Genomic DNA, 27,141 nt, shown 5'->3' on the forward strand with positions numbered 1-27,141 from the left:
ATGATAATACTCACCCTACCATTTCTCTCCTTCACTAGCTAAGGTACATTTTACACATCACGTAACTTTTTTTTAATTACAAAAATTTATTTGCAAGAGTTAGAGAGGGAGAGACAGAGAGAGCTCTTCCATCCGCTGGTTCACTCCCCAAATGGCTTAACAGCCCAGGCTGGGCTAGGCAGAAGCCAGGAGCTTCTTCCAGGTCTCCGGTGCGGAGGCAGGAACCCAAGCACTTGGGCCATCTTCTGCTGCTTTCCCAGGCACAATAGCAGGGAGCTGGATCAGGAGAGCAGCCGGGCCTCAAAATGGCACACATATGGGATGCCAGCTCTGCTGACAGCAGCTTAACCCACTGCGTCACAGGGCCGGCCCCATCACTGTCTCTTAAACCACAGAAATGTATCCTGCACCTCTGAGTGAACAGCACTTCTACAAGAATACCTACGTAACCCTGAAAACCCTGCTGAGTAACTGCTACTACACCACATATATAAAGTCCAACCCAAAAACCATGTAACACTTAATTGCAAATATATTTATTACCATTTACAGATTAGTTAAGTTACATACACAAATAGAACTTTAGCTACAAAATCCCAACTGGTTACATGTAAATTGCTGCATCTGAAGAAGCCGATTTAGAAGTCTTCTCAATGCCGAGCTTCACCCTCCTTAAATTATAAAAAAATAAAATCTGATAGTTTGATTTCAAGTTAGAGATGAAGAGAGGTGTTCTCACACCTCAGCACTCACAAGTGGACGTTCTGTCTGGACACAGCCTTTCACACGCTACAGTGACACTTAGAGCACCAGTACAAGACTTGAAACGTGAAAGGTGTGGTTAGGACCCCCAGGATTTCCTTCTAGTGTTCCCACACAAACAAGACTGGGATGGAACTGACGAGAATTCTTTCTGCTTCAGCCTAATTTTCAGATGGTCTTTCTCATCACCGTCTGCTCGCTTCCACGGGAGGGCTACGCGAGGACGCTGAATAACGCCTGCACTCACTGGGCTGCGAGGCTGCCGTCCCCAGGGAAGATGTCCCATCACCTTCAAACGTGCAGAGGTGCCACACTTCATAAACGCAAAAACAAAACCTGCACCCCGAAATGAAACAGCATGCTTCAGCCTGGTTTTACAGGAGTGTCCACACGGTGCCAAAGGCTGCTGCCTTCCAGGGGCTGCGGCTGGACTTGACTCCGGCCTGCTCACACGCTACGGCCGCAGGCCCTGTAGATTCCAACCATGAGCGGCTTGCACTCTCAGTGTGCGTCCACGTGAGTCCACACACGAGCACCGGAGGCAGTCTTCAGGGTGAACCAGACAAATAACTAAGACCAGGTAGATTACAAACTGAGGTAGGAACCCCGCAAGCACCAGAGGCAAACTTCACCCCCACCTAAGTTCGAGATGAAGAGCTCACCTATTCTGCTCATGTTTTCCGGTATCCCTGGTAGAGACAGAGCAGAAGCAGCCCCTTACAGCCGTAGCCAATGCTCCCTGTCGGACGGGCCTGCCGTGTAGCACTAACTGTGCGGAGCAGGCACCCCACAAACACTCTGGCCCAGAAGCAGCCCTGGGCTAGAGGTGCCAGGCCTTTCTAGGTGGTAAATCCCTATCTCAGGAAGTACAGGCCTGGCCATTATTTTTCTTTATTAACGTAGCAGAACACAATACACCTGGATACTGACGAAGTTTCTATTTTACATTTCGAATGTGAAAATTCAGAACTGCCCATTTCCAAGTTTAGTGTCACCTGACAGGTTCTAAAAGTGACAGTGCTGAGGCACGAGACTACTAACACTGGGTCCCTGCGGAGCGCAGACAACAAAACCAGATTACACGGAGATGCCGCCTCCCTGCTTCCCGGGAAGATGCTAGGTTGCAACATCTAGAAAATCAATGCCTACGACAGTTGCCACTCTGAAGAGGCTGTACAACTGCTACCTGCTGAAAGATACAAGGAGCCACATTCAACCTGAAACCTAGAGTACCGCGGCGCTCCCTCTCAGGGTCTGCGAGAGCCAGTCAGTGCTCACAATCCGGCGGGAAGCGACAGCTTCCAGAGCAGAGGGGTCTGCAGGGCTGGGCTTAACGCAGAGACAAAGACACTGCCCACTTTGAACCAAAGCCAATTTTAAAGAAAAACAGAAGTGATACAAGATCATGTCCTTTAAGCTGATAACATACACAAGATTATTTTAGCCTTAATATACACAGGCCACATCACTGAAATTTTCAAAAGATACAAAAAAAAAAAAGAAAAAGAAAAAGAAAAGAAAAACCACACGTAAAAAGTCCGTAATTTCAGAATGTTGGGGAAAAAAACAAACAAAACCAAAATAACAGCAAGCTCAAAGTTCTTAGACAGGTATATGTAATTTAAATTAGAACCAAAAATGGGCTTTAAGCCCTATAAATATTATTTCCCTTGGAAATAAGTTCTGAAAGTGCAAAATTGTAACGCAAAAGGTCCCCTTTGTACTTCAAGCAAGCAAAGGAGAGGGCGGATTAAAAACTGTACTTCCTTTATTATTGGGGCTGGCTTCAAACCTGGGTGTCTGATGGGATTTGCTGCAAAAAATAACAATTAAACTAGATCATTGGATCCAAATTACATATCCTCTAAAGAATGTCGAAGGACAGCTGCCAATGTTTGTTTTAAAGAACCTCTGGAGTAAGAGGTAGAGAATGTTAGGGCTCCAGGCTGTCAGCTCATCTCAGCACTGCCCAGAAACGTAAAGTCTTTCGAAGCATGTTTCCTGGAGCCTGTTAAAGACTCGCTGTCTGTGCTCCAACGTCAGGCAATAGCCAATAGCATCTTCTGTTTCTTGGATTCGTTTCTGGAATCTGCATCCATCCCTTGCAAATTCTTCCCATGGTCCTTTGCGATCCTCATCACCACTTATGTAATACTCAGTAACTTCTTCCAGGAAGGTCACCTATAAAGACAAAAACTAACTTTAACAATGCTCCAGAACCGCACAACCAGCACCCAGGTCAGCAACATCTCATGCCACCACGCACGTCACCAATGACATCGAGTTCTGAATGCACGGAATTTGGACAGAAGAGTGACCGAATGCCACCTGAATCTTTCACACATACTCTCACGTATCTAACTATCTCTGAACATTTCATCTGTCCATGTATCTATCTATACACATACACAACAACCAAATGCCCAAATCACTTCTTGGGCTTTTTATTAATAAAATAAACACAGATGGGAAACTGAAATTTTCTTGCTATTATTAAGTCCTGCTAAGTGTAACCCTTATGGAAATATAGTTCTCTGATATTCTTCCCAAAAATGACAAAACATTTCAGCAATAACCGCTACATCTCTAGAAGTGAATGTTTTCATTGGAGCACAAAGGCGTTAAAGTTCACTGATTTCTATTCTTTTCTCCTTTTCAAAAAATTTTCATTTCTAGTGCTTTCCAATTTTTGGATCAACAGTATATAGTTCTACTTTTATGACTTTTGCAATCAGAATATAGATGAGAAAGTTACTCAGTAAACAAAGTTCAGCATACTTAAGGAGGTGTTACTAGAAAAGGACCTGGATGAAGATGGAAACTCTCTGCATTCAGCATGTGAGCTCTACACTCTTGTACACAGAACGCGGACCTCCCTGATCTGGGCTTGGGCCCAGAAGTGTTTCAGGTTGCAATTTTCAGATTTGGGAATAGTTGTGTAGACTTTATTAGTTCAAAATCCTTAATCTGAAAATCCCAAATGTGAAACACTCCACAATCCAAAATCTTAAAAAAAATTATCTATGTATTTGAAAGGCAGAGTGACAGGGAGAGACAGAGAGCATGAGCGATCTTCCCTCTGTTGGTTTCACTCTCCAAACGGCCACCACAGCCAAAGGTGGGCCAAGGGGAAGCCAGGAACTCCAACCAAGTCTCCCACACGGCTGGTAGGGACCCAAGCACTCAGGCTGTCTTCGCTGCCTTCCCAAGCGAAACAGCAGGAAGCTGGATTAGAAGTGGAGCAGCTGCCTGTGGCACAAATCCAAAGCCTTTTCAGTGTTACATTGACATTCAAGAAAAGTTCAGATTTCAGGCCGGCACCGCGGCTCACTAGGCTAATCCTCTGCCTGCAGCGCAGGCACACCGGGTTCTAGTCCCGGTCGGGGTGCCGGATTCTGTCCCGGTTGCCCCTCTTCCAGGCCAGCTCTCTGCTGTGGCCAGGGAGTGCAGTGGAGGATGGCCCAAGTGCTTGGGCCCTGCACCCCATGGGAGACCAGGATAAGTACCTGGCTCCTGCCATTGGATCAGTGCAGTGCACCAGCCACGGCGGCCATTGGAGGGTGAACCAATGGCAAAGGAAGACCTTTCTCTCTGTCTCTCTCACTGTCCACTCTGTCAAAAAAAAAAAAAAAAAAAAAAAGTTCAGATTTCAGAGCATTTCAAATTTCCGATTTTTGGATTAGGGAGGTTCAATCTGTACATGCAATTGTGGCTATTATAATACATATGATGACATGTAATGCGTAACAATCCCCACTCATTACTACATAATTTCTCGTAACGAAGCTTCTAAATATCAAACTCCAGAAGTACTTGCTTTACAGTATGTTCAACAGTTACATCAGCTAATCCCTCGTGGCCTACTACTTTCATTCCCTTTACATCAGGCCCGGGAATGCCCCGGAGGACGATCAGCAGGTATGTAACATCTTACTAGATATTGCATTCTAGCCATGATTCATTCATCAGTCATTAAAATAAACAATAACAAACAATGTCTACCACATGCCAAGCTCTTTGCAAAGTCTTACACTTATCTCATTTAAGCCTCACTTCAACCTTAGGAGGCATGGACCCTCTATCCCCTCAGTACAGCAGATGGGATCCAAACAGTCTGCTCTACTGTATTAGGCCACGACACACAGTATTTTGAATTCCTAGATCTGAAGAGCCTGGATCTAAGAATTAGATGCCCCCCATTACTGCCATATGCCTAGATAAGGGCATGTGGGCAAAACTGTCAAATGTTATCACATTTAGATACAAAATCAATAAATTTTGCTTCTTGTTCAAGTCACGGATCTACTTCACCCATTTCATCTTACTTAATGAGCTAAAACAAGACATGAGACTGGCCTGGGCCATTTAAAGGCAGACAAGAAATGTAACTTATGTATCTCCATCTTGGAATACCCTGTATAAGAGATACTAGCATTACTGAAGTGACTGATCAAGGACATGGGAGTCCAGGTGCCCGGTCTGGCTGTCTCCACGTCCCTTGGTCCTAAACACTCCGGAGTAAGGCAGACAGTCTCCAGCCGCTGTTCTCATTCAGTGCCCCACTCTGGCTCTAACCAGGTCATTCTGTCAGGGGCCCTTAAAAGGATCAAGAAAGCTCATTTCTCACCAGGACAGGTACAAAGTACGTACTGAAATTCAGTTTTTACACAACTCACCGCGTCTCCACGGCTAAGACCCGAGACTACACCCAGAAGTATGTTCGACCCCAGGGATAATTTCAGAGTTTGAAGCCAGGCAGCACTTGAAGCTACCTGATGCAGCAGATCCTGACAGCAACAGTCACTCTCCCACTCCTGTCACTTTCCAAAGAAAGGGAGCCGGCGCCGTGGCTCAATAGGCTAATCCTCCACCTTGCGGCGCCGGCACACCGGGTTCTAGTCCCGGTTGGGGCGCCGGATTCTGTCCCGGTTGCCCCTCTTCCAGGCCAGCTCTCTGCTATGGCCAGGGAGTGCAGTGGAGGATGGCCCAGGTGCTTGGGCCCTGCACCCCATGGGAGACCAGGAAAAGCACCTGGATCCTGGCTCCTGCCTTCGGATCAGCACGGTGCGCCGGCTGCAGCGGCGGCCATTGGAGGGTGAACCAACGGCAAAAAGGAAGACCTTTCTCTCTCTGTCTCTCTCTCTCACTGTCCACTCTGCCTGTCAAAAATTAAAAAAAAAAAAAAAAAAAAAAAAAAAGAAAGGGGCAGGAAAGTACAGGAACTTTCCCTCTACAATAAGACACCTCTGTGTTTGGGGGATTTTCAGTTAATCGCTTCAGCTGCAGGAACAATCTAAAGATTTCCAAAACAAAGCTAACCAACAGTGTGATGGCAGGGTAACTCTCCAGGAGGCTTAAGATTAGCCCGGCACAGGAAGCAACTACTGAAGAGAAGCGACCATGATTTACTAGGATGAACTTGAGCTAGCCACTGCTAACCAGTATCACACTCATTAAGAAAAGGGAGTCCCAGCTCCTGTACCAACTATTAACCAAAACCCTGTACTGTCACCATCCTCTTCTCTTTCGCAGAAAACCACCAGACAAACCTGACTTGCTACTTGGAACCACCACCCCCTGGGGTCTAGGGGTCAAGAATAAAGACAGGTGGCCACACAAACAAAACACTAAGTGTTTGCAAACGTTCCGGCACATTTTAAAGACTGGTCAAACACCATGGCAATGATACAGCCAATCTCTGGAAAAGCTCTCCATCTCAGGCCCATGGGTGTACACGGTTTATACTTCCGCTCCCCTAACACTACGTGAGTAACTGAAGCTTCTAGGCAAACTGCCCCAACACCAACCCGGCACTTGCCGGCTAACATCAAGGCACTGGCATCTGTTTTGGCAGGAACAATGCTCTACACGGAGGAATAAACAGAACTCATTCTTGAACTTCTCAACCCAAGTCTAAGACCTCAGAGATCTTCCGAAAAAAGCATGATGATGTCGCCCACCCCGCACGGCCACACGGCCACCTCATCAGCATGTCACGGGGAAGAAACAAACCTTTTTCCTTTTGCTGTGTGCGTGCCTTTCTCCAGAAAGACTCCCGCGCTGTCCCCAGCCTGGACATTCACTTCCTGGGCTCCCTGCCTGTCGCACCCCACAAGAAAGCAAGGCGCGACCCTCAGCGATGGCCACCATGGACTCAGGCGGGCTCTTCAAGTCCTGACAGCCCTTCCCCTGTTTCCCTGACGTCTGGAAGGGAGCCCTAAAATTAAGCAGGTTGTAGGGGTCATCGGAATGACAGAAGGAGTTCCAGAGTTTGAGGCTCTCGGCCTCATCTGCACTCGAGCCCCAGTCCTCCTCCTCCTCCTCCCCAGAGTGCCAGTCGGGGGTCCCGGGGGGGCCTCCCAGCTGGGGCGAACTCGCCCGATCCGACTGGTCAGCCGGATCCGGCTCGGAGTCCGAAGGGGCCGCGGGGGCCGCCCTGGCGGCAGTCTGAATCGCGGCCGTGAAGTTCTGCAGGCTGTAGGGATCTACGCTGGAGAAGGAGTTCCAGAGGTGAAGCCCCTCCGGGTCCGGCTCGGGGTCCGAGTCCGACAGCGAGCTGTCACTGTCAAAGCCATCGTCCTCGGCCTCCTCGTCCCAGTCCTCACCCTCCGAGTCAGAACTCGTCTCCAGGTCGCTGGAGGAACCTCCCAAAATGTAATCTATCAGTTTGTTACTACAAGCCGGCCTGGCAGAGGGGGGCAGCTCCTCTCCGTCCGAGGAGTCGGCGGCGCCCGTGTGGGCCTCCCCAGGCACCGCCCGAGCGGGCCAGCTGCCCGGAGCCGCCGCGTCCCCTTCAGTCAGCAATTCTGCTTTTCCCTCGGTGGGTTCCTGGGAGGGCCCAGGGTCGGATCCCCCGGCAGCGGGGCCAGAGTGGGCAGCGTCCTCTCTGCGGGGCTTCTGGTCCAGCCGCAGAAGGCTGTGCTCCTCCTCCAGGCTGTGGTAGCCGTGGTCTTGGTCGGGGGTGGGCAGCTCCTGCCCCTTGCCAGCCTGCTGCAGGAACTCCAGCCGCTTCATGCGAAGATGGTGGATCTCGGGCAGGCCTTCCGTGGACGGGGGTGGACACCCCTGCCACGGGGCTGCGGAGGGCTCCGCACTCAGCGGCTGGGGCAGGCCCGGGTCCTCCGGAAGGCAGCCGCTCTCTGAGGCCAGGGTCTGCAAATCCACCAGCCCGCCAGCTCCGCCGCTGCCCCGCCAGCCGACCTCTAGCCGGGGCGGGCAGTCCAGGTAAGAGGGGCTCACCACGTAGGAGACCACGCTGATATTGCCCAAGCGCTCCACGTTCAGCGGCCCGCAGGGCGAAGAGCCAAGATGCCGGTCAGCGAACAGACGGGCCTGGAGCCCGCTGGGCAGCAGCTCGACGCCCCACAGCCGCTGCTCCAGGAGCAAGGCGTGCGCGCCGGGGTCCAACGCACCGCCCTTGGCCTTGAGTTCCAAGTCCAGGGCAGAGGAGCACCGCCAGTGGAGCCCCTCCTCCAGCCAGTCCAGGGCGCTGGCGACCGCGCGCTCCGAGGGGTCCAAGGGCTTCTGCGCCGAGGGGGCGGCCGGCTCCTCTCGCCCCCTCCAGGTTCTCAGGGCGCTGTAGCCGCCGGCCAACCCCAGCCACCGGGTCGGGATCAGAGCCCCGAAAAGCTGGCTCCAAAGCAGCAGTCTGTGAAGCAGGCTGGGCAGGGGCGCGAGCAGCTGGGCAAGCAGCTTGGCCCAGGTGCCGGGCCGCGCCTCGGGCCGGGCGGCGGGGGGCGGCGTGCGGTCCGCGCAGCCCTCGGGCGCGGGCGTCGGGAACTCGGACGGCGCCGGCTGCGGCCGCCACGGGAGGAAGGAGGGCAGCCGGAACCAGGCGCGCGCCCGAGGCCCGGGCCGCGGCCCCCGCTCCACCTCCATCTTCTCGGCACTCTCTCGGGCAGCTGAGCGGCTGGAGATCGACGCGAGTCGGGATCCGAAGAGGTCTACACAGGCCCGGCCCCGCCCCGAGGAGGAGTGGGTGGTCCAGGCCGAGCCCCGCGCCTGCAGAGGGGCCACAGAGGGCGGCGGCCTCGGCCGCGAGAGGCAGAGCTCAGAGCCAGGCGGCCAGCGCAGGACGCGGCGGGGGCGGCGGCCATACTGGCGGGGACGAGGCGTCCTAGTGCGCGCAAGGCCTCGACAGCATAGGTAGGAGGGCTCCCACGGCGGCGGCGACGGCGGCGGCGACGATGACTCTTCCAAGAGACGGCCGGCTAAAAAAAGCCCCACACAGCGCGACACCGGAAGGGATAAGGAGGCGGCGGGCGCGGCTTGAAGCGAAGCTCAAAATGGCCGCAAGGCCGGCGCAGAGTCAGGACAACCCCCGGCCTCCGGATGAGACGCAGGTCGGCGGGGCATCTACGCATCCGCCCCCGCGCCGCCCAATGCCATTGGCCGAGCCCCAGGGGGGCGGGCCTGCGCGCACTTCCGTGTGGCCGCTGATTGGTCCCGCGCGATTTCCTTCCCGGCTTCCTTACTCTCCGTAGAGCCGTCCGCGAGCGGGAGGTTGCATCAGCCGGGCCCGGGCGGTGCGCGTGCGCAGTGAGTCAGCCGCGGTCTCCCGCGAGGCCGCTCCTCGGCGTGGGGAGGGGCGAGGGTTCCGAACCGGCGGAGGCATCTCCCGCGCCGGTGCCGCGCCGGTTCCGACGGAGTTCAGTGAGAGGCTTGTTTTGGGCGTGGAGCCGTGTCGCAGTCCGCGTAGGTTGTGCGTAGCGTGCGTTTCCCACGCGCAGACCCACGCAGGTGGAAGTGTGTGTTCCGCGGGCCGGGCCTCCTTGTTGGCGTTTGGGGCGCATGAAGCCGCAGCGGGGACCCGCGACTTGGTCCCCCGGGCCCGAGCACCCTCCGGCGCGCCTCCCGGCTCGCCTGTCCGTCCCGAGCGGCCAGACCCACGGGTACAACAAGTTATTCCGGGAAAAATGTGGCTGGCGGTTGCCGAGTCTGATTCTCCGTGGAGTTTGGCCGGAGTTCGCGTCGCGACTTCTGCCCGGAACCCACGCAGGGCACGGGGCGCTGGGGCGGCCCTGCTGTCCCGGCCTCCCTCTCCGTGTTATCTTATTGATTACCCCGGCTCTCTGGAGGTGTCTCATTTCTAAGAACTTCAGGGAAAAATGCAGAATAAAAGGAACCCACGTGATACCCAGAACGAGACCCGGGGACGCAGAGAGATGGCCTGTGGAGCGGAGCTGGCGATTCCTCTCCGAGCGGGCTTGGAGGAAGGGCGCTCTCCCTAGCAGCCTGGCCTGGGCGCCTGGGCAGCACCCCGCTCCATGTCCCTGTGTGGCGCCACGTTGGGGTCCCCGGCTCTGTTCATTCTGTTCCCACCCCCTTCTGCAGTCCCTGTCACTCCTCAGTGTCCCTGGTTACCTGTCCAGGTAAGCCCTCACCTTTCCCGTTACCTCCCCTTCGGTGTTCAACTCAAATGCCAACGTCTCCTTCAAGCCTCAGCTGACCCTCCCGGCCAGACTTGATCCCACCCAGCCAGGTTTTATTTTTTTCTAAGATTGATTTTTTTTTTAAAGATTTTATTTATTTATTTGAGAGGTGGAGTTACAGGCAGTGAGAGGGAGAGACAGAGAGAGGTCTTCCATCCACTGGTTCACTCCCCAAATGGCCACAACGGTTGGAGCTGTGCCGAGCTGATCCCAAGCCAGGAGCCAGGAGCTTCTGGGTCTCCCATGTGGGTGCAGGGGCCCAAGCACTTGGGCCATCTTCCACTGCCCTCCCGGGCCACAGCAGAGAGCTGGATCGAAAGTGGGGCAGCCAGGACTAGAACCGGCGCCCATATGGGATGCGGAGGATAAAGCTGCTGCGCCTCACCTACGCCCGATTGATTTCAAAGGCGGAGTTACAGAGGCAGAGAGAGAGGTCTCCCGTCCGCTGGTTCACTCCCCAGATGGCCGCAGTGATACTGTCATCGCACCTCCCTTATGACCCAGCCTTTCAGTCCAGTCCTTGCTTTGTCACTACGGACACCACATGACCCTGAAAACAATTTTGCTTAATAATTTTTACTTATTTGAAAGAGACAGAGAACTTTCCACTGGTGGCTCACTCCTCAAATTCATGCAACTGCCAGGACTGAGCCAGGCCGACGCCAGGAAGCCAGTACTCCATCTGCGTCTCCCCCGTGAGTGACAGGGACCCAGACACTGGAGCCAATACCTGCTGACTCCCACAGGGTGCACTAGCAGGAAGCTGGAGTCAGCAGCAGATCCAGGACTTGAACCCAGGCCCTCCAAGGTGGGCTGTGAGCACCCACCCCTGAAAACAGTTCCTCAGAGCGTCTGAGTGGGCCTCCCTCCCCCCATCTGGCCGTGGGATGCATGGTTTCATTCTTCCTGACCTTGGAGGTGGTTCTAGGGGAACAAGTACAATCAGAAAGCTTTGAAAGCCGTGGAAGGTGTGACTTTGCCTTGGGGCGAGCGTGGGGGACCCAGCCTTCCTGAGCTGGTGCCTAGTGTGGCCGCGTGCCAGCTGGCCTGGCAGGCTGACTGGCCCTGCAGGAGACGAAGGCCTCAGGCCTGCTGGCGGTAACCCGCGGGCCAGGCTGGAGCGGGAGGGTTCTCAGCCCCTGCCTGTCTTCAGAGGCAGCATATCTCCAAGATCTGTTTCCTACCTTCTGCCTTCCACCTCCTGCCTGCAGTCACCGGCCCAGAGCCCTGTTCAGCAGCTCAGTCTGGGGGACCGCAGACCTTGCCATTGCCACTGTTTTGGGATCCATCTCCCTCTCCCCTTCCTTCCTCCATCCAGTACTGAAACTGTCCCCTTGCCAGCGCTGTCGCGTAACAGGGAAAGCTGCTGCCTGCAGTGCTGGCATCCCATATGGGCGCCGGTTCTAGTCCTGGCTGCTCCACTTTCGATCCAGCTCTCTGCTATGGCCTGGGAAAGCAGTAGAAATTGGCCCAAGTCCTTGGGCCCCTGCACCTGTGTGGGAGACCCGGAGGAAGCTCCTGGCTCCTGGCTTTGGATCAGTGCTTCTCTGGCCGTTGAAGCCATTTGGGGAGTGAACCAGCAGATGGAAGACCTCTCTCTCTCTGCCTCTCTGTAACTTTGCCTTTCAAATAAATAAATAAATCTTTAAAGAAAGAAAAAAAGGAACTGTCCCCTCATTAAGACCCTTTATTCTCTCTGACCGTCTACTCTAGGGTCTCTGGCAAATCCCTAACCTCGTGAAACTAGCTTCCGGCCTACGCTGTGTCCACACCCTCTCCACCCATCAGTGCTGGGAACAAACCACTCAGCCGTGCCGTCCGCTTCACTCCCTGTGCGTGGCTACCGACAAGGAAGCTTAGCAGTGCCAGGCCTCCCACCACAGATCCCAATAGCTTCGCTTGTCCTATCCCCGAGACTAGTTCACAACACCTCTTTCCTCAGATTTCCTGCCTTCTCGGTAAGTACATGCGCTTGACCTGGAACCACAGTGCATAACTTCATTGAGAAGAGCGAGACAGTTTCCATAAACCACCTCCGCTTTCCCCACCCAGTCCACCTGCGTCGGGCCCACCACAGCCAAGGAGCCCCGACCCCGTCCTCTCGCCCTCCACGAACTCTGGCCGGTCTTCTGTTCTCTCCTGTAACCTACAAGTTTCTCTCACTGGTACATTATTCACAGTAACACAGCTTCATGTCATTTTTTTTAAGATTTACTTTGTTTCCTTGAAAGAGCTACAGAGAGAGAAAGGTCTTCCATCCGCTGGTTCGCTCCCAGATGGCCGCAACAGCTGAAACTGCACTGATCCGAAGCCAGGAGCCAGGAGCTTCTTCCGGGTCTCCCACACAGGTGCAGGCGGCGGCTTTATCCCACTACACCACAGCGCTGGCCCCATATCATCTATCTTAAGTATAAAAAAAAAAAAAAAAAAAAAAAAACCACTTGGGTTTGTGCTCCTCCGAGTTCCTGCACCACCACCACAGCTCAGTTTCTCGAGTTGCCTGTGTTCATGGTCTCTGTTTCCTTCCCACCTGTTCTTTCTTCAACCAAATGTGGCCCTCATCCTCACTTGGTCTCATCGAGGCCACCAAGGGCATGATGCCATTTCCAGTCTATTATGAGGGGCTGAACTGTGCCCCAGAAGGTGTTGGGGTCCTAACCTGCAGGGCCTGTGCAGGTGACCCTATGTGGAAGCAGATCCTTTGCAGGTGGTCACGTTAAGATGAGGTCATTAGGGTGGGCCCTAGTCCAGAATGACAGTGTCCCCCTCAAAGGGGGAAAGCTAGCCCCAGCCCCGCATGTGCACACAGGGAGGATGCAACGTGAACGAGACAGCAGAGACCAGGGCGATGCATCCCTAAGCCAGGGAAAGCCCAAGATTGCTCGCACAGCACTAGAGAGTGGGAGAGGCGAGGAACCATGTCCACGCAGCCCACACGCTGCTGCCCCAGAACGCAGAGACTTGCACGTCTGATGTTTTAGCCATGCGCTCTGTGATCCCGCTTCAGCAGCCCTAGGCACTGAGCCTGTCTTTTCTGTACGGTCCCAGTTTCAGCGGTGGGTCCTGCTCCTCCTCTCCCTCTTCTAAATGTTGGCCTCCTTCTGTCCCTGTCTTATCCTAGCCTCCATAGCCTGGATGGTCCGGCCCAGCCCATGGAATGAAATGCCACCCAGAAGCTGAGGATTGCCACGATCCAAACCCGAATTGGCCTCCCCTTTGGGATTCAGATTCCACCCCACTACGTCCCCACGTGGATTTCTGTCGGCTGGCTCACATTTGTTATGACCAGAACAAAAATCTTCTTAAAGATGTATTCATTTGAAAGTTAGTTACGGCCGGCGCCGTGGCTCAATAGGCTAATCCTTCCACCTAGCGGCGCCGGCACACCAGGTTCTAGTCCCGGTCGGGGCGCCGGATTCTGTCCCGGTTGCCCCTCTTCCAGGCCAGCTCTCTGCTGTGGCCCCGGGAAGGCAGTGGAGGATGGCCCAAGTGCTTGGGCCCTGCACCCCATGGGAGACCAGGAGAAGCACCTGGCTCCTGGCTTCAGATTAGCGTGGTGCGCCGGCCGCAGTGCGCCAGCCGCGGTGGCCATTGGAGGGTGAACCAACGGCAAAAGGAAGACCTTTCTCTCTCTCACTATCCACTCTGCCTGTCCAAAAAAAAAAAAGAAAAGAAAGACAAGAAAAGAAGGTTAGTTACAGGGGCCGGCGCTGTGGTGCAGCAGGTTAACGCCCTGGCCTGAGGCGCCAGCATCCCATATGGGCGTGGGTTCAGACCCAGCTGCTCCACTTCCCATCCAGCTCTGCTATGGCCTGGGAAAGCAGTGGAAGATGGCCCAAGTCCTTGGGTCCCTGCACCCACGTGGGAGACCTGGAAGAAGCTCCTGGCCCCTGGCTTCAGATCAGCCCAGCTCTGGCCGTTGTGGCCATCTGGGGAATGAACCTGCAGAAGATCTCTGCCTGTACCTTTCTTTCTAACTCTACCTTTCAAATAAATAAATCTTAAAATAAAACAAACAAACAAAAAAATGGAGGGGGCCCAGCATATGGCATAGTAGATACAGCAGCGGTGCTGGCATCTGTGTGGGTGCCTGTTTGTCTCTCGGCTGCTCCACTTCCAATCTGGTTCCCTGCTGATGGCCTGGGAAATTCAGTGGAGGAAGAGGGCCCCTGCCACCACGTGGGAACCCATTTCAACCCTTGCTGTTGCAGCCATCTGGGGAGGGAACCAGTGAATGGAGAATCTCTCTGTGTAACTCTTTCAAATAATTTTTTTTTTTTTTTTGACAGGCAGGGTGGACAGTGAGAGAGAGAGAGAAAGGTCTTCCTTTGCCGTTGGTTCACCCTCCAATGACCACCCCGGCCCGCGTGCTGCGGCCGGCGCACTGCACTGATCCGATGGCAGGAGCCAGGTACCTATCCTGGCCTTCCATGGGGTGCAGGGCCCAAGTACTTGGGCCATCCTCCACTGCACTCCCTGGCCACAGCATAAATTTTAAAAAATAAAAGATACGGGGGCCGGTGCTGTGGCTAAGCCTCTGCCCGCAGCGCTGGCATCCCATATGGGCTCCTCTTCTGATCCAGTTCCTGCTATAGCCCAGGAAAGCAGTGGAGGACGGCCCGGGTGCTTGGGCCCCTGCACCTGCATGGGAGACCCGGAAGACGCTTCTGGCTCCTGATCAGCTCAGCCATTTGGGGAGTGAACCAGCACGTGGAGGACCTTTCTCTCTGCCTCTCAAAGAAATAAATAAGATCGAAAAAAATAAATAAACTAAGTGGAGGGTGGCAGTGTGTTTCTCAAAACACTCGACCGGCAGCTCCATCACACTAAAAACCCAGAGTTCTGATTGACTAACACTCGAAAAATTCAGGGAAAGTGAATACAAAGATTCAAAATGTTTTGAACCAAAATAAACTTAACCTCTTAATTCCAGTTTTTCCCTGAAGCCCCAGTATCTCTCTTGTGCAGCCCACTCTGCCCCGCCCCCTGCCCTGTAACTGTTGGCCTCCCTGCACAGGACCCGCCTTCTGTTCCCAGCAAGCACAGCGCCTGAGCCTTTGCCTGGCCCGGGGCAGGCCATCCATGCTGTCTGCTGAATTGATCAGCTGTGTCAGCCAAGTTCCAGCCACCAGAGTTCCCTCTCCCCACCCCCACCCCAGGAAATGCTGCCTCATTTCTGACCTTTCAACTCCAAACGCATCCTCCCCTCCCCCGCCCCCGTCCCAGCAGGTCGGGTTTTCATTTTTTTTTCCTCCTCTCTTTGAACTCTGAAAACCCCTGGGCTTCTTTGGTTTCTCCTCTCCTGGGGTAACCCCCCTTGCCTATTCCCTCAGGGGGGGGTTCAGAGTTCTACCCCATTTGGCCACGAACTATCCCTCACTAAGCCTCTCACCAGATTCAAGTTCTAACTTCAGAGTGCTCCACAGGGACCTGCCCAGAACCGCGTTGCCTCACAGCCCCCTGGGAAGTCAGCAGGTGACCCCTCCTACCTGGACACCCCACAAGACCTCCTGGCATGAAACCCGACTCCCCAGGAAGCACCTTGAAAGCTGCCAGTAAAACAGGGGGCCCCAGCTGAGGCTCAGGTGCCGAGGTCAGAGATTGTAAATGGGGCTGGCAGGACATCACCAGGCGATAGGTACACTTAAGGGCACAGAGGGTCTTTTTTTCCCCTAAGCTTTATTTATTTGAAAGTTACAGAGAGAGGGAGGGAGGGAGAGAGAGAGAGAGATCGAGAGATTGAGAGAGATCTTTCATCCTCTGGTTCACTCTCCAAATGGTTGCAAGGGCTGGAGCTACTAGGCCCGTCCAAAGCCAGGAGCTTCTTCTGGGTCTCCCTTGTGGGTGCAGGGACTCAAGCACTTGGGCTGTCTCTCTCTGCTTTCCCAGGCACATTAGCAGGGAGCTGGATCGGAAGTGGAGCAGCTGGGGTTTGAACCAGCACTGCACCACAGCGCCAGCCCCAGAGGATGATCTTAATTTGCTTCCGTGACCCCCCAGCCTGGTACCTAGCACAGGGCCAGTACGGGACTCTAGGAGCATCTTCCATGTTGCATTCTTTGTAAATGCAAGTGTGCCAACAGGTAGCACTGATCCACACTAACTGCTGACGGAATTACTGACTGAGCCATATCTACCTTCCTAGGTGGCTGGAATGAAAAAAATGACATCATGTGGATTAAGGCACTCTGAAAACCCTAAGACGCTGCATCAGCGTAGGGATTGTGTGAAACACTGCCGATGGGGCCGGTGTTATGGTGCAGTGAGTTAAGCCGCCGCTTGTAATGTGGCATGCCGTATTGGAGCTCCAGTTCAAGTCCTGGCTGCTCTGTTTCGCATCCAGCTCCCTGCTAATGCACTTGGAAAGGCGGCGGATGATGGCCCAAGTCCTTGGCTCCCTGCCTCCCACATGGGAGACCGGATGGAGCTCCTAGCTCCTGGCTGCAGCCTGGCCCAGCCCTGAGTGTTGTGAGCATTTGGGGAGTGAACCAGCAGATGGAGGATCAAGATCTCTGCCTTTCAAATCAATCAGTTAATCAATCCTAAAGAAAAAAACAGTTGCCCAGTGCAGTGCATTAGGGCCTGTACCCATCCCCACCTGTGAAATCCTGTACTAAGACGCTTTACCCTGAACATTTAAATGTCGACCAGTGTTGGAAGTGGTATTTGTTTTTCTCAAATGTCATTTATTAGAAAATACAATTCCAGACAAAGTAGGAGATACGAGGGGTTCGGGAAGTGGGCACAGGACAGGGACGTCTTCAGCTCAGGAGGACAGAGGGCAAAATGAAACGTGCTACAGGCCAAAGAGCCAGTAACGCGGCTGTGGTCCCCTGCTTTGGAAAAGCTCCCCCGGACTGCCCGCCCCCGGCCCCCGGCCCCCGCTCCCCGCCCCCGGCCCCCGGCCCCCGCTCCCCGCTCCCCGCCCCCGGCCCCCGGCCCCCCGCTCCCCGGCCCCCAGCACTCTCAGGAGGAAAGAGCTGCCCTGCGGCTTCCCAGGTACGGAATGAGTCAGCACGGAGGGAGCTGGGGGGCGGTCGGGTTTCAGAACACCCCGGTTCTACAACTCTCCCCAGATCACTCCTCTTTTAAAAGTTAACATCAAGTTCAAAGTCTCTCCCTGCTTTTTTTTTTTTTTTTTTTTTCAAGCAAGACAACCCTTTGGAGTGAAACACAAGAGCAAATTTAAAACCCATCTGGTAGAGAGTGAAGATCAGGTAAAAGGTAAGAGACCCAGTCTCCCCCTTCCAGCTCTGGGCAAGGAGACCACCTCGGAAAGACAGGTGTGACAGAAGCCCCCTCCCCACGGCCTTGCCTCCAGGCTGTATTGGTTTATGGCCCCACAGGAGAGAAATCCTTATAAAAAGTGTGAGAGGAAAGGAGTTTGGGGGAAAGAAGGGGAGTGTGAGGAGAACTTTCTAGAACCTTCTGGCCACGCTGGCAAGGTGCCCCAGGAGAGACTCCATCTGAGGGCTGGGGCAGTGTTCTGTCCCCCGGGAGAAAACGAGGGAGAGAGCTATGGGGGAGCACCCCAGCCTATCCACAGGGACCCACGGCCCCCAGCAGGGGTGGGGGGAGAAGACAGCGTCCAGCGGGGGGTGGGGGACCCCAGGGGGAGGCTGCCCCCCAGCGAGAAGGCCCTCCCTCCCTTACACACAGGGATGGCATCGCTCTCCTTTGGAGGCAAAATCAGAAAGGCCCAGCGACTGCAGGCGTCAGTCTGGCGCGGGCAGCCCTCCCGCCCTCTGCGACCTGCCCTTGGAGACGGGAGGCTCCGGCCGAGGACCCACTGGCCCCTCCCCACATCACTCCTGGAGCTAGAAAAACAGAAAGCAGAAACCTGGAGAAAAGTCCAGTAAGAACCTTAACCATACAAAACATCCAAACGCCTTCCTCGCCTGCTGCCACGGTCGGCCACGGCCGGCCACGGCACTTCCTGCGAGGCTTCCTGTCCCAGTCAGGACCACATTACCATTTCATTTTTTAAAAATAAAAATAAAAGCTATTCACCCCTCCCTCCGCAAACGCGACGTCATCCAGCCCACCCGCACACACCCACACCAGGCATTGCTCCCTTGACACAAGGTAAACATACAACAATGCTGCCCCTCACTGCTGCCACCCTGCGGGCTCTGCAGGGGAAGGGGCAGCAGAGCCCAAGGCGGACCAGCCCAGGGCCGCGCCCCCTCGCGGGGCGTGGCGGCAGGAGGAGCCGCGCGGGGAGTCTCCTGTCCCCCAGGCAGGGTGCCGGGCCGCGGGCTCGGCTGGGCCCCTCAGGTGCCCTGGCTCCGAGATCCCAGCGCGAACCAGCCGGTCTTCTCCTGGGCCAGGTCGAGCTCCCGCAGGCGGATGTGCACCTCGCCGAGCAGCACGTTCTCCCAGAAGCCCTGCTCGCTCAGCACGCTCAGCTGGAGCTCCCGCTGCTGCAGGTCTCCCTTGGGGATCCCGTCATACACCAGCTGCACGGGGCGGGGGACAGGCTGTGGTGAGGGGGGACAGGGCCAGAGCAGAGCGGACGCCCGCGGGCTCTGTCCCCCCAACCCCGGGAACATGCAAGGCCCCGAGGAGCCAAGGGTGGTCTTAAAGAACCCCGTGCTAGGCAGAGTTCAAGCAGCTGAGGGCTTGTTATCGGGGCCACTGTTCGTTTTCAGCACTGGGCCAGCAGGCTCCCAGGCCCGGCTGTGCAGTCCCAGCCCCCAGGTCAGCCAGTTTTACGTTCAGGGGACAGGCAGTGACTACTCAGACTTGGCAAGCCATCTAGCGCGACAGGGAAGCAGCCACGGGTGAGCCTGGCCCCATTCCTGGCCAACTTCACCTCCCAAGATGGGTGAGCTGGCCGGCCCGCCCCCACGCACCATCTCATTGTAGGTGGGGTTGCAGGTTTTCCGGGCCACTTTGGTTTTCCTCTTGGTGGTTTTCTGAGGGTCGGGAAGGAGGTATATCTTCACGTAGGGGTCAGGGTCGTTCCCATCCTGGAGCAGTTGCTACAAGAGAAGCAGAGATGAAGATGCTCCCGTCTGCCTTCACGCGCCTGTGAGCACACCTCACCCACGCGCCAGGCACGCCACGCACCTGTGAGCACACCTCACCCACGCGCCAGGCACACCACGCGCCTGTGAGCACACCTCACCCACGCGCCAGGCACGCCACGCGCCTGTGAGCACACCTCACCCACGCGCCAGGCACGCCACGCATCCCCCCTTTAACCTCCGTACCAGCCCCCCTGAGAGGTAAGTCCTAGCGTCCTCGTCATAACGAGGCTGCAATAACCGGATACTTGCCAAAGACCACCGCTAGTAAGAAGCGGTGTCTCTCACACTGCCTGGCCCGGTGGCCGGGCGGTGACCCTCCGTGGGGCAAGAGCCCTGGCCAAGGAGTAGCAGACGAGCGCGAGCGCGTGGGGCTGCAGGCGCACTCACCAGGCCACGAATGTGCATCACCATGATGAAGAGCTTGTTGTTCTTGTAGGAGATGGACAGTTTCACCTCTCCTCCTACCTTCCCGACGGGCCGGGCCCACGTGCCATCTGTAGGGTGACAGGAAATGAGGAGGGTCCGCAGTGAGGCGCCGGGCAGGGGTCTCTCCACGCCCAGCTGCCACCAGTGGAGTCTGGGCCATGGCTCCAGGTTGGCTGGGGCTGGGGCTGGGCAGCATGAAGGTGGGACAGGCACCCTCTGCTGGTGTCAGACAAGCAGCTGTGGACCCCAGGAAACCCCGCTCCCTGGAGAGAATACAGGGGAGCTGGAGACCAGGCCAGGAGGGGCAGGGGAGGGGCTCCGAGGAGGGCCGTACCTGAGGACCTGGGAGCTGCGCTGGTGCCCGCAGCCTTCTCATCCCGGGGCAGCGGGTGGAAGAAGGTGTAGACCAGATCACTCTGGGACACAAGCAGAAACAAGGCCATGCCTCAGTTCCACAGCGGCCCGATAACCACAGGAAAGCCTCACTGCAGACCGGAAGAGGCCACGGGGCGGGCGTCCAGCTCAGCGGCTAAGGTGCCAGTTACAATGTCCGCGTGCCCTTCGGAGCGCCGGGTTCAGCACCCAGCGTCAGCCCCTTCTTGCCAGCACGCACCCTGGGACCTGGACTGAGGTCCCGGCTCCTGGCTTTGGGGAGCAAACCAGCAAAAGGACGCTCTCTCCCTGCCTCTCAGATGTATTAACTTTAAGGGAAAAGAGGGTTCTATCCCAGCCTCTGACCACTACGGAGCTGTAAAACCCACTTGCGTGTGGACAGACAGGGAGGGAACCCGGAAGCTGGGGTCCATGGTTTCTTGAAGGGATCCCTGACGACTCCCTTTGGGCCACTGTAAGATTACTGCCATGAACGGGACAGAGCTAAGTGGCTGCGCACACTCGGCCCTCACATGTCTTCCCTAGGGAACAGCCCCTTCCTCCCTCAGGCTCCGCTCCATCGCTGCCATCCCTGGGGTCAAGTTCCCATGCCTGACCGTGCACTGCTTCTCACCTTCCTCCTCCCCAACCCTGCAGACCCAAGTCTGCCCTGCATCCCAGGCGGGCTCCAGACCCTTCCTCCCTCACCGTGCCTCCCCCTCCCCCACCAGCAGCCAGGCCGGCCAGGAACAGGGGAGCCCCCACCCACCTCGGCCACCTCGGGGGAAGCGTGGATCAGGTGCCAGATGTAGCCGTTCAGCTCCTCCTTGCGCCGCTCGGCCACCGCCTCGCCCCGGGAGCGGCCGATCACGAAGCGGCTGGGGAAGCTGGTGTGGCAGGGTGGGCCGTGGGCGCGGGGGGACGGGGAGGAAGGAAGCAAAGACAGCAGGCTCGACTCACACTCTGCTTACGCGTCTATCCTGCAGCCCTGTGCCCCAGCAGCCTCCCTTCCCAGGGACCGTCACTCGCCCCGATGTCCCCTGGCTCCGATCTGCGCCCTGGGCTAACACTTCCTAGGACCCCAGACCAGAAAACGAATGGCTCAGTAGAGAGGCCTGTGGCTCCCTAGAGGTGCCTCGGGGGCTCCCATCGATATAAAAATGTGAAAAATCATTTAAAAAAAAAAAGATGGGAAAATACACAGAACAGAAAATCGAGTGCATCGGCCACATTTGAGTGGCAGGCACCAGCACACTCCCACTGTGCACCCTGCAAAACCACAGCCCCACGTTCTAAACTCCCCTCGGCGTGGCAGCCACCGTCTACTCTCTGCCTCTACGCTGGGTAACCCAGATAAGTGGGATAATAGCGTCAGTCATCTGTCTGTGGCGGGCTTGTCCAGCACAAGCTCTCAGGGCTCTTCCATGTTGGAGCAAGTGCCCGCATTTCCTTCTGGTTAATGCTGGATATCATGCTGCGTAGATCTTCCATGTTCTTGCCTACCCATTTGAGAAACCGCTTTAAGTCTTTAAATGATCAGGAACACCTTCAGCAATCAACCAGCCGGCTGCCCTGCCCCGGCAGGTGGGCCCTTGTTGTCAAGGCTGCAGTCTGGCCAGCAGGGGGAGCTCGTGCTACGGAACGCAGTACCAGGCCAGTACAGCAGGTGCATCTTTATAGTCTAAAGGGGCCGCTGTGGCCCTGCCCAGAGCCCCACTCCTGCTTCCTCTCCAGAGTCACCGCGTGCTGGGTGGTGGGGATGGCTACCTGGGCAGGAGGGAAGAAGGAAACAGCAGCCGCAGCTTGTTGTGCAGCTCCTGGAACTCCTCAAACGTGCGCTGGATGTAGGAGGCCTCGTGGGCGTTCTCTCGCATCACCTTCACCACGTATATCTGCAAAGACCCAAACCTTGGAGGAAACCCAGCAGCCGCCCTGCACCCGGCGAAGGGGCAGGTGAGGGGGCACAGTGAGCGAACTTTCCGGAAGGAAGAGGGCAGAGCGTCTCCAGCACAGATGGAGACAATGGCCGCACACAGGCAGGAATCTGAGAGGTCGGGTTTGCCCCAGAGGGAACACCTGCAGCTCCACTGCCTGAGGCTGGGCAGGGGGGAGGCAGGCGGCCCGGGCAGGGGGGAGGCAGGCGGCCCGGGCTGGCTCAGTCAGCCCCACTGAGCAGGTGGGGAACAGCCAGGACCCTCAGAGCTGGGTCAGCGGGCAGCAGGAGGGTCAGGCGTGAGGAGACACTTACATAGCCCTTGTTGGGGTGGAAGACTTTCTCGTGGCGACAGAGAAAAACGTCACTGATGCGGCCAGAGCTCTTGATGGTGTGTGTTCGGGGGGCAAAGGAAAGGGTCAGGCGGTCATCCGAGCCCGTGAACTTCATCTGAGCCAGGTTATGGATGAAAAAATTGAGCTTTGTGGCCACACTGCCCAGGCTCGACTCAATCAACCTGTTGGTGCCAGAGGACAGGTCAAAAGGATGAAACGGGGACCCCGACTCCCGCTGTCGGAAGGCACGGTCCCTGGGTCCCGAGATCCCATCACTTCCCTGGGTGGGCCCTCACAGAGCACACGCCTGGCACAAACTTGGGTTATGGCAGCTGCTCCTGGGATCTCAGCTCCAAAGAGGAGGTGTATTAGAGCCGAGAAATTTACTTCTCCAAGCTCCCCAAAGAGTGCACAGTAAAACGGAAATGTCACCTAGAAGGACAAGACTGCAGGCCCGTGTCCTTGGGCTCACACCATGTGCCTTAGAACAGGGAAAGTGACGCGGACTCCCGTGTTTGACAAGGGGGAGGGGCGTGACCCAGAGCACTGGGGACTATCACGGAACCCCTGTTCTGAGCTGCCCCAGAGACACAGCCTGTGCCCTGGTGAGAATAGGGGTGAGAGCGATGCTATCGCCTAACACCCCTATGCAAAGGCTTGGCACAGATGCAGACAGGAGGCTGAGCCGTGAGAAGCAAGGTGATCTACCTGAGTCAGCAGCAAAGCCGGGGCGGCCGGCCAACGCTGCCGGGCGCCAGCTCCACCCCTGACTAAGCCTTTCCCGTTCCTCTCACCCTGCCCCTGCCAGCAGGGCGGCGCTGTTTCACACACTGTTACCTGGTGAAGAAGGTCGTGGCGTTGGCCTCCGTGTCCTGGGGCCTCAGGGCGTCATACACGTACTTGAGGTCCTCCAGGTCTGAGAGCTCAGGGATCCCACAGGACAACATCTGCAAGGAGAGGGAAGGGGGACGGAGGGTGCCTGTGACAACGGGCAATTCTTGCTGCTTCCCCCACGTAAAGCCGGCTTCTCCAGCCCTTCTGGATGGTAGAAGGCAGGCGCTGCGGGCTGTGGCTGGCAGGCCACAGAATTCCAGGGCCGGAAGCCGGGGCCAGACACCTACGTGGACGCCACTGTCCCCAGGCAGGCAGGGTCCCTGCCTTCATCTGGGGCGGCAGGTGTTCCACCGCGAGGGGGCCCCCAGAAGTCGTCTGGAGCAGGGCACGGGGGCGCCAGGGGCCGAGGCGAGAGGGGCGGGGCTCCTCACCAGGCCCAGCAGGTTGAGGAAGAGGTGGGTGTGCTTGCGGATGAGGTTGTAGGCTTGGCAGCAAAGATCCACAAAATCGTGGAAGCGGCTGGAAGGCTTATCACCCCCGTTGATGACATACGCCATGTCCGAGGTGAAGACAAAGGGGGCACGGTCCCTGGGCCAAGGGGAACACAGAGGTCAAAGGTCAGCGTGGAGGACCAGGCCCAGCTGTGGCTGCGGCAGGGCGCGTCCTCCCTTCCGTCACCCGCGTGGCGCTGGACAGACGGGCGCTCTCTGACCTCCTCCTCCTCTTTTTTTTTTTTTTTTTTATTTATCTATCTATTTATTTATCTGAAAGAGCTACAGAGAGGGAGAGATCTTCCATCCGCTGGTTCACTCCCCAAATGGCTGTAACAGCCTGCTGGGCCAGGCCAAAGCCGGGAGCCAGGAGCTTCTCCTGGGTCCCCCACGTGGGTGTGAGGGCCCATCTTCCTCTGCCCTTGCAGGTGCATTAGCAGGGAGCTGGATAGGAAGTGGAGCAGCTGGGACTCGAACCGGGGCCCACATGACCTTTTCCTCTTCTTTGCTCTGCCACCTTGAATCCTAACAGGTCCCAGGAGATGGACATCCCGCATCCAGCGCTGGCTGCTCACCGGAGAGCCTGCAACCACTGTTCTGGAGAGCTCAGCATGTCCCTGTTGCTGCAGCTGGGGCTCACTTCCCTGCGCAGACCCCAGCGAGGAGGGCAGCAGCTGGCCCCACTGTCCCCACCTCGGCCCAGGGACCACGCTCCGAAGCCCAGCCCCGGCTTGTGTCCCAGCGCTCGCCTGCCTCTGCGGACCTCCACGCTGCTTACCGCTTGATGTTGCCGAACATCTGGGCGTGGCCCAGGAAGCGGCCGAAGTCGATGTGGAACATGTGGCCCGTGGTCTTCAGCATGATGTTGTCGTTGTGTCGGTCACAGATGCCCAGGACGTAGGTGGCCACGCAGCAGCCGGCACAGGAGTAGATGAAGTTCTCCACGGCCTGGGAGGAGTGAGGGCGGACCGGCACGGACACTTAAGCCTGCGTGGAGGGATTGTGGGAGCCACAGCCAGCCCCTCTGAGCCAGGCCCAGCCCCTCTCGGCCAGGCCCAGCGCCACCTCACATCTGCCTGGTCATCCTTTACCACACACTACGGATAAGCGTGCGTGTGCACGTGAGCATTCCCTGAGCAGCTCGTGGAAAATGGAAGGAGCAGGTGAGCTTCTTATGGTGAGAATATTTTTGAAATCCATGCATTGGAACGGGTCTTCCAAAAGTTCATGAAAAAACTTTCAAGGGGATTTTAAATATTTTTGTACCAATATAAACTTTAAAAAAAATACAATAAAAAGGATTTATCTATTTACTTGAAAGGCAGAGTGACAGAGAGACGGAAGGAAGGAGAGGGAGAGAGAGACAAAAAGAGAGAGATCTTCCACCTGCTGGGTCACTCCTCAAATGACTGTGATGGCTGGAGCTGGGCTGGAAGGAAGCCAGGAGCCAGGAACCTGACCACTGGAGCCATCAGCGCTGCCTCCAGGGTCTGCATTAGCAGGAAGCTGGAGCCAAGAGCTGGAGCCGGGGATCAAACTCAACCACTCTGATACGGGACGCAGACCTTTAAACAGGCATCCTAACTACCAGGTCCACCCTGAATGTATCCTTTTTTTTTTTTCTTTTTTGACAGGCAGAGTGGACAGTAAGAGAGAAAGACAGAGAGAAAGGTCTTCCTTTACCGTTGGTTCACCCTCCAATGGCCGCTGCGGCCGGCGCACCGCGCTGATCAAGCCCAGAGCCAGGTGCTTCTCCTGGTCTCCCATGTGGATGCAGGGCCCAAGCACTTGGGCCATCCTCCACTGCCTTCCCAGGCCACAGCAGAGAGCTGGACAGGAAGAGGAGCAACCGGGACAGAATCCGGCGCCCCGACCGCGGCGCTAGCCCAATTAACTCCCTTTTCCACAAACATTTTGAAAGACCCTTATAAAACTGTCTCGCTGGGGCCGGCGCTATGGAGTAGCAGGTAATGCCACAGCCTGTGACCCTGGCATGCCATATGGGAGCTGGTTCAAGTCCCAGCCTCTCTACTTCCAATCCCGCTCCCTGCTAATGGGCCTGGGCCCAGCCCTGGCTGTTGCAGCCATTTGGGGAACAAACCAGCAGATGAAAGATCTCTCTCTCCTTTTCTCTCTGTAACTCTGCCTTTCAAATAAATAAATCTAAAATTAAAAAAAAAAAAAAAATCTCCCCTGTCTCCTGGAGTAGGAGATGGGAGGTCGTATGAGCAGCCCCACCACTCCTGGGGAATGCCGCCTTTGCCCACGCCTCTCCCTCTGCCAGGGAGGTTGGCTGGGGAGACCACGGGCTGCTCGAAGAGCCCAGAGCTGCCCTGTCCACACTGGGGAGACCTTCACAGACAGGAAGTCACCGGGACACCTGCCCAGAGGCAGGCAGGCGCGTGCCGGGTCCCTTCCCCACCCTGCTCAGTTCCGCCATCGGGGCTGTTGGTCACAGCTAGGTGTCGATCTAATTAAAGTCTCTGCACCTCAGAGAAGAGCTGAGGTGGTGCTGACATCTGCACATCTAACACCCCAGCCGCCACAACGCGCTAGGGAGATTTCGCATTCGGAGTCTTTAGTCTGGCTGACATCTGCCCCAGGACGTGAGAACACACGGAGTCAGCAGAGGCACATCTTTCACCTTCTTAATTCTCTCTGAGGAGCTGCTGTTTGGTGCATGGAATAAGACCCCGCTTAGGACACCTGCTCTGAGTATCCGCGTACCCGGGTTCGAGTCTCAGCTCCACTCCAGGCTCCCTGATGATCTACACACCTTCTGTTTTGTTCTGTTTTGTTTTGTTCTGTTTTGTTTTGTTTTGTTTTGATTTAAAGAACACTCCCTTTACAGCTTCCTGCTGAGAAGGCTCAGGCATCAAAGAGGAGGGTGGGCATCTCTCCACTCCAGGGATCTCACTGCTGGGATGCAGGGTAGGTGGCCCAGAGCAAAATAGCAAAATCCTTCTCATCCCTTTCTTCCCGGAGTCCTGGTAAGAAAGTGCCGCACCCTGCGGGCAGGAAGGCTGCAGGAGCCAGCAGCTCTCTGGGAACGACTGAGAGGAAGCCTCTGCTGAAGTCAGCCTCCCTCTGCGCCTTCTCCCTGCACACAGTTCCATCACTTCACTAACATTTTTTTTTTCTATTTATTAGAGAGAGAGAGAGAGAGAGGAAGCACTGGCTCTCACCTACTGGTTCACTCCCCAAAAAACTGCAGTGGTCTCAGCTGAGCTGAGGCCAGGAGCTAGGAACTCAAATAGGTCTCCCACATGGGTGGCAGGAACTCAATTATTTGAGCCATCCCTGCTGCCTCCCAGGGTCTGCCTTAGCAGGAAGCTGGAACCAGGAGCCAGGCATTGAACCCAGGCATTGAACTCTGATACGTTATATTATAACGTATGTCAGATGTTATACTATGTCATATTATATAGTACACATTATATAATATTATATTATAATATATATGTTATATATTAAAAGTATCTTAGCCCCTAGGCCAGACACCTATGCCCATCACTTTTATATGAT

General features: G+C 55.9%; 2 protein-coding genes and 1 long non-coding RNA gene across 8 annotated transcripts in view; 1 reads left to right on the forward strand and 2 right to left on the reverse strand.

Annotated features, from left to right (window-relative positions):
* Positions 1 to 514: 514 nt before the first annotated feature.
* On the reverse strand, positions 515 to 9,078 carry PPP1R15B (protein phosphatase 1 regulatory subunit 15B). Its single transcript, XM_008268536.4, has 2 exons — positions 6,775 to 9,078; positions 515 to 2,943 (listed from the first exon to the last, which is right to left on the reverse strand). The coding sequence occupies exons 1-2, from the start codon at positions 8,638 to 8,640 to the stop codon at positions 2,722 to 2,724; spliced, it is 2,088 nt and encodes a 695-aa protein (XP_008266758.3). The 5' UTR covers positions 8,641 to 9,078; the 3' UTR covers positions 515 to 2,721.
* A 92-nt stretch (positions 9,079 to 9,170) lies between these two features.
* Positions 9,171 to 24,317, forward strand: LOC103350997 (uncharacterized). 4 transcript variants are annotated; one of them, XR_016218840.1, is made up of 4 exons: positions 9,171 to 9,300; positions 11,907 to 12,151; positions 17,343 to 17,417; positions 24,149 to 24,317. It is a non-coding gene; the product is annotated as an uncharacterized LOC103350997 (long non-coding RNA). The 4 variants fall into 4 exon arrangements; XR_011381355.2 differs by lacking the exon at positions 24,149 to 24,317 and adding an exon at positions 17,853 to 18,218; XR_016218841.1 differs by lacking the exon at positions 24,149 to 24,317 and adding an exon at positions 17,853 to 18,218 and having other exon boundaries at positions 17,347 to 17,417.
* Positions 16,859 to 27,141, reverse strand: part of PIK3C2B (phosphatidylinositol-4-phosphate 3-kinase catalytic subunit type 2 beta) — a 63,163-nt gene continuing 52,880 nt past the window's right edge. For all 3 annotated transcript variants that reach the window (XM_051821194.3, XM_002717574.6, XM_051821195.3), the window contains 10 exons: positions 24,395 to 24,564; positions 23,557 to 23,713; positions 23,129 to 23,238; positions 22,272 to 22,473; positions 21,791 to 21,915; positions 20,793 to 20,910; positions 19,986 to 20,067; positions 19,613 to 19,719; positions 19,049 to 19,177; positions 16,859 to 18,652 (listed from right to left, as the gene is read on the reverse strand). In XM_051821194.3, coding sequence (XP_051677154.3) covers positions 18,467 to 18,652; positions 19,049 to 19,177; positions 19,613 to 19,719; positions 19,986 to 20,067; positions 20,793 to 20,910; positions 21,791 to 21,915; positions 22,272 to 22,473; positions 23,129 to 23,238; positions 23,557 to 23,713; positions 24,395 to 24,564 — 1,386 coding nt within the window. In that variant the 3' untranslated portion in view covers positions 16,859 to 18,466. The remainder of the gene's footprint in view (positions 18,653 to 19,048; positions 19,178 to 19,612; positions 19,720 to 19,985; positions 20,068 to 20,792; positions 20,911 to 21,790; positions 21,916 to 22,271; positions 22,474 to 23,128; positions 23,239 to 23,556; positions 23,714 to 24,394; positions 24,565 to 27,141) is intronic.

Source organism: Oryctolagus cuniculus, chromosome 13, assembly GCF_051225735.1.
Source record: "Oryctolagus cuniculus isolate XC-2025 breed Fujian yellow rabbit chromosome 13, ASM5122573v1, whole genome shotgun sequence".
NCBI lineage: Eukaryota > Metazoa > Chordata > Mammalia > Lagomorpha > Leporidae > Oryctolagus > Oryctolagus cuniculus.

Excerpts from the sequence above, each read along its gene's own strand:
- PPP1R15B (XM_008268536.4), bottom strand. The coding sequence starts at position 8,640 with ATGGAGGTGGAGCGGGGGCCGCGGCCCGGGCCTCGGGCGCGCGCCTGG. Across the intron at positions 2,944-6,774 it reads CACACAGCAAAAGGAAAAAG|GTGACCTTCCTGGAAGAAGT; the intron begins GTTTGTTTCTTC and ends TTGTCTTTATAG.